This window comes from Perca flavescens, chromosome 12, assembly GCF_004354835.1.
Source record: "Perca flavescens isolate YP-PL-M2 chromosome 12, PFLA_1.0, whole genome shotgun sequence".
In the NCBI taxonomy this organism is placed as follows: Eukaryota; Metazoa; Chordata; class Actinopteri; order Perciformes; family Percidae; genus Perca; species Perca flavescens.
The window spans coordinates 22,644,043-22,649,110 of record NC_041342.1 but is presented as its reverse complement, the minus strand read 5'-3'; the positions used below and the strand labels follow the sequence as shown (position 1 = coordinate 22,649,110).

General features: G+C 36.6%; 1 protein-coding gene across 3 annotated transcripts; it reads left to right on the top strand.

Moving 5' to 3' along the window:
* The first annotated feature begins 621 nt into the window (after positions 1–621).
* Positions 622–4,119, top strand: LOC114565722 (uncharacterized). Of its 3 annotated transcripts, none has more exons than XM_028593930.1 (6): positions 622–1,041; positions 1,707–1,890; positions 2,540–2,609; positions 2,728–2,908; positions 3,228–3,394; positions 3,647–4,119. In XM_028593930.1, exons 1-5 carry the CDS (start codon positions 980–982, stop codon positions 3,388–3,390), a joined length of 660 nt encoding a protein of 219 aa, XP_028449731.1. In that variant the 5' UTR covers positions 622–979; the 3' UTR covers positions 3,391–3,394; positions 3,647–4,119. The 3 variants fall into 3 exon arrangements, with proteins under 3 accessions (XP_028449731.1, XP_028449732.1, XP_028449730.1); XM_028593931.1 differs by having other exon boundaries at positions 622–1,543; positions 1,656–1,890; XM_028593929.1 differs by having other exon boundaries at positions 622–1,890.
* The last annotated feature ends 949 nt before the right edge of the window (positions 4,120–5,068 follow it).

Sequence of the window (5,068 nt, the reverse complement as noted above, 5' to 3'; positions counted from 1 at the left end):
TCAGCTTTTGGTTGTATTCTGATTCATCAACACATCATGAGGTGGCAGCATTGAGTTGAGCTCATATGTAAACATATACCTGCTGGGTTGTGTTCATTAGGGTTGGTCATGGGACAACATTGTTCATTAGAAATAGATGACCACTAACGGATAGCACAAATCCATTTGGTAAAATTAGTGCTGCACGAGACAATTTCCAGAAGCCCAAAATGATCAAATTGCTTCTTTTCACTGACCAACAGTCCAAATCCTAAAGATATATATATAAAAAAAATGTTTACCTTTTATTTAACCAAATAAGTCAATTGAAAACCAGTTCTCATTTACAATGACGACCTGGCCAAGAGGCAGCGACAGGAGGCAAGTCGATAACCTGACCTGTGACATTACAGCAAGGTCTACTTGTAACACCTCAGCAGGTTTCAGAAGTCCTTACATGACAAGTTTCAACCTCTAAAGTCTTTCTTATATTTTCACATTTTAATACATTATCAAGGTCCAAAGGGGTAAATAATATTTCCTTACTGAAGATTAGAGATAAGAATTCAAATGTAGAGCCCCTCAGACAAATGACTTTTTCTTCTCTGTCGGTATAGTCTACACTGTAAGCAATTGCTGTAAATTTACAGCCAATTTTCAACACTAAAATACTGTTTTCATGTTAAACAGTTTAGTACTGTAATTAGCAATGCATTGTGGGCTGCTTAACTTGGAGCAACACGAAAGAGGCCCTAAACAGTATGCTGATGTTTTAAATTACAGGATACTACAGTATTTTTTGGAAACTGAGTGTTGACTTGGGAATTTGGAGCACGGTCAGAAGTTTGATACAACGTTAGTCTTTTAAATTGAGGCTAGTGCTTTTGGTCAATTTTCTTTATAAAATACAAAAATAATTTGCCATCAACTCCTGGAGGGACTTCAGGAACCATCATTTGGATAGGAGATTTTCCAGAAGAGGACGCAACATTTAGATGACATGTGCTACACATCGAGTGTTCTTCATCAACATCCATCGGGTCTTGCATCTACAAATAAACGGTAATTAAAATCTTATTAACATTTGAACATGTCATTTATCAATGAGGCTTAGATTTGAATAGCCAAAACAATATAACTTTTGGGTGTATTTTTGTTTAATTTTGGTAACATTAGCCGAACGTCTGTATCCCAGGAACAACATGAGGCCAATCGGCAGATGGAGGCAGCAGGAAAATAGTATTAGGCTACTGGAATAATTACATCTTGCCCGGTGATTAAGGATTTATTTCAACCAAACCATAGGATTATTGGAACATCGGCTAACCGAGATGGTCTGGTGAATTTTATTTTCTTTGTGTCGGCTTTTAATGAAGCGTGTTTTACAAAGAGTTAACAAGAAAATTAAGCTAATTAGTTCGGTTAAAGAGAGAAACTTGAATCAAGGCTTTGTATTTTTCTGTTTAAACGGAAAATTGGTGTGAAAATAGTGCCTTTCTGGAGAGCCAGAGACTGGAAGAGATTTACAGACAGGAGGGTGCAAGTGGAGCAGAAAGAGCAGAAGGTAAAAATCTAATGGAGCTCACATTCTCTCTACAACGTCGCCATATAAATACACTTCCACCACCTGACATTGAAGATTTGAAAACCAAATGGCCTTTTCTTTTCACGCCAAGGTATATATACGCACATTTTGAGTTGCTCACAGACATCAATGTGCTTCATAGCTTGGAACTCAGTATGGAAGAATGTGGAAGAGCCATCACAGAATACTTCAGGGGAAAACCTACCAACAAAGATGTCAAGGATATCCTCTCTAATGGTGAAGATAATGAGATGGCACTTTGTGTTGTTCAGCTGCTCATGGCACACTTTGGAGAGGACCTAACCGGGCTGATCCTTTTTACAGATGTAAGTTTTATTTTTATTTTCTAACCCTGTGTTTTAAAGGGTGTCTCCACCAGTCTTAAGTGTCCAGATACCTAATGTGTGTACTAGTTTTGGAGAGTACTACTACATATGTGAAAACAGTAGTGTCAATTATTTTGTGGCTCAGAGGAAGCTGCATGTAAGCTGATAAATTACCTCCATGTTGTCACACAGTTGCTAAATTGTATTATGGGTAAAGTAGGTGTAAGGTTTTAAAAAGTATTTCACTTGTCTTCTTTGCCCTACTGTGACACTGTTGAACGTTTTAAAAGCAAATGATCAGATCAACACAGCAGAAACAGAAATATTACCTTTTTATTCGACATATTCTTCCTCCTTTTCAAAACCTGGTGCTTACATTATCCACAATGCAACTTGACCACTGAGTGACATCCCTGGAGGCAATTTATCAGATTATGTGCAGTTTCCTTGGGAGCCACAAAAGGGTCTCCCCGAGACCTGTACAAATAAAACTGTTACCCTTTTAATTTTGAATGCCAAATCTATTATAGCAGTTTGACTTTAGGTGACTGTAGAAGCCTACATTATTCGCCTCTAGGTTACTCTCACCTAGTGTTTACTAATTATTGACCTTTTTATAATTTTTTTATAATGCATTTGTTCCCTACAGGTGTCTGCCACTGCAGCTGACGTTGAGACAACTCTCAGTCTTCCTGCAAGTCCTCGCCTGATACTGCCTGGTATACATTTCATTTAGATTCATTGATAGACACAGTATATATCATATCAGCCATTCATCTTGAGTTTACAAATGTTTACACAAGTTAACATGCATTCCCATGTTGCTATGACTTGAAGTTTCAGGTGCAACAGGGCAAGTCACAATTAGAGGTTGGATGATCACCTTTGAGGGCCGTGTAATCTCTGAGGGCATCACACCAACATTTGCAACGGGACTTGCTGCTGTGTTTGCAATCTACTACATATTCAACCTTCAGTATCAAGATGAGCCAGCCTGCACTCTGGAATTCATTCAGAGGTAAAACCCTTTCATTCCTTGTCATCATTATATGGATATATACAATTAAATTAATGTATTTTTTTGCATAAAATGGTGTTAGTACTGTATATTTCAAGCCACAACACACACACACACACACACACACACACACACGGTATTTTGTTGGACTATAGGATTTATTATAATTCCATTTAATGTCACTTCTGTATGTCATTCAAGTCCATTCTATTTGTGCAATGATGAAAGACAAAAAAACAATTCATTGCATTTAATTGAATGTAGACAAAACAGTATGTTGTTGCAACCTCACTCTGATCTAAGACTATTTTGATTTCAGGCGCTTCATTGGTATAAATCCAGAGAGAGGGACAAAGGCCAAAAGGGGCAAGGTTGTCTCCAAGAAGAAAGGTGTGATCGTCCAGAAGAAGTCTTCTGCAGTCAATACACACGTCGCCATGCTACTGAAGAATCTCCTTGACTTTGAATGGAACTTCATATAGATCGGTGAGCTCTTTAATCTCGCTCTCTTTGTTTTGACAGTCTGGTATTGCCACATTACATTACATGTCATTTAGCTGATGCTTTTATCCAAAGCGACTTTTGCTCCAATTGCTATATACTGTATATCAGAGGTCGCACGCCTCTGGAGCAACTAGAGAACTGGTATTATTAACTTTATAAGCATTAGCTTGGGGTGTATACTGTACATTCCTGATTGTATAGTTATGATTATGATTGTTCGTTGTTGTTTGACAGTGGCAACACTGGAATAACGCTGCAGAGAGGAACAGCGGCTACCAAAGTGATGGTCATCTCTCCTGGATCCACAAGAACTAAGACGTAAAAACACAAGCCTGCCTCACAGGACAATTTTAAGAGGTAACCTGCGAGTCTAGCTCGCAGTGGCACAGGTGCCTACCTAACAGTTTCATCCCTAAATGTTTTTATTGATGCATATTGTCCAAATGTTCTCCTGTACTATAATAGTTTCAAAATGGCCTTAATGCACATTTTCAAGTTTGTTTTCCAAATGTTGCTGATTCTGCATATGTTCAAAATGTTAGTATATTTTACATACAGCAGAGAATACATTGCAGATTACATATGTAAATCTTTTAAGTTGACTTTTGAGGAAATTTTAATCTAACTCTCTGACGAGCAATTTAAGAATTTAAGTTTATTGCCATAGTCTAAAGCAGACACTACTAGGCTGTTTCTGTTTGCTAATAGAAATCTCTTTTTAGCGTCGTCCAACATGGTTTATTTTCTTTTTTTCCATTTTTTGAAAGTAGCAGTATTCATGTTGACATTGACATTGCTCTTTGAAATAAAAGTATTTGATTTTTAAGTTTTTATTGCGTATTTTGCATAATATTCACAATAATGCATATCGTAAGCAATTGTCTGAGAATAATGAAGTTCATTGCAATCAATATTGATTGTGAAGACTGATGTTTTAGGAAACTGCTAAATTTAGTTATTGTATTATCTACTGTGCCTGTCTACAGTAAACTGAGAAGTTAAAGTAACAACCTAAACTGAATATTATTGTAATTTCCAAATAATCACAGAAAAATGCTGGATTTTTTTTTTTACTGTATTAGACTGTGAAATAATTTAACAGTGTGAATACAGAAATATACTGCATTTTTGGTTTACAGACTACTACTGTAAAGTCATTTTACGTATGAATACCGTAAAAATAACGGCATACTGCTGGCGTCCCTGCTGCCAGCTCTTTACTGTAAATTATAGAAATACAGAAATATGCTGTTTTTCTGGTTTACAGACTACTACCGTAATATCATTTTACATATGAATACCGTAAAAATAACGGTATACTGCTGGCGTCTCTGCTGCCAGCTCTTTACTGTTATTTTACAGGAAAATTATTTACAGTGTAGAACATATTAATATTACTTTACAGTCATTTACTGTAAAACTCTAGCTGGCACGTGAAATAAACTGATGCTATAAGCCCACCTCGTAGGTTCAATTTAATTTTTTGAACAATATTTTGAACAATATTTGAGAGAAATGCTACAGTGTAAGTTCCTGAATCGGATGTTGTTGCTTCAGTACAAGAGAATCAACACATACTGAATATGTGTGGGATCATTTCCCATATCACAGCCATTTCACATTAAACCAGAGCAAACAGTTTGGTGTTTTCCTGTA

Excerpts from the sequence above, each read along its gene's own strand:
- LOC114565722 (XM_028593929.1), top strand. The coding sequence starts at position 1,555 with ATGGAGCTCACATTCTCTCTACAACGTCGCCATATAAATACACTTCCA. Across the intron at positions 1,891-2,539 it reads GGCTGATCCTTTTTACAGAT|GTGTCTGCCACTGCAGCTGA; the intron begins GTAAGTTTTATT and ends TGTTCCCTACAG. Across the intron at positions 2,909-3,227 it reads ACTCTGGAATTCATTCAGAG|GCGCTTCATTGGTATAAATC; the intron begins GTAAAACCCTTT and ends TTTTGATTTCAG.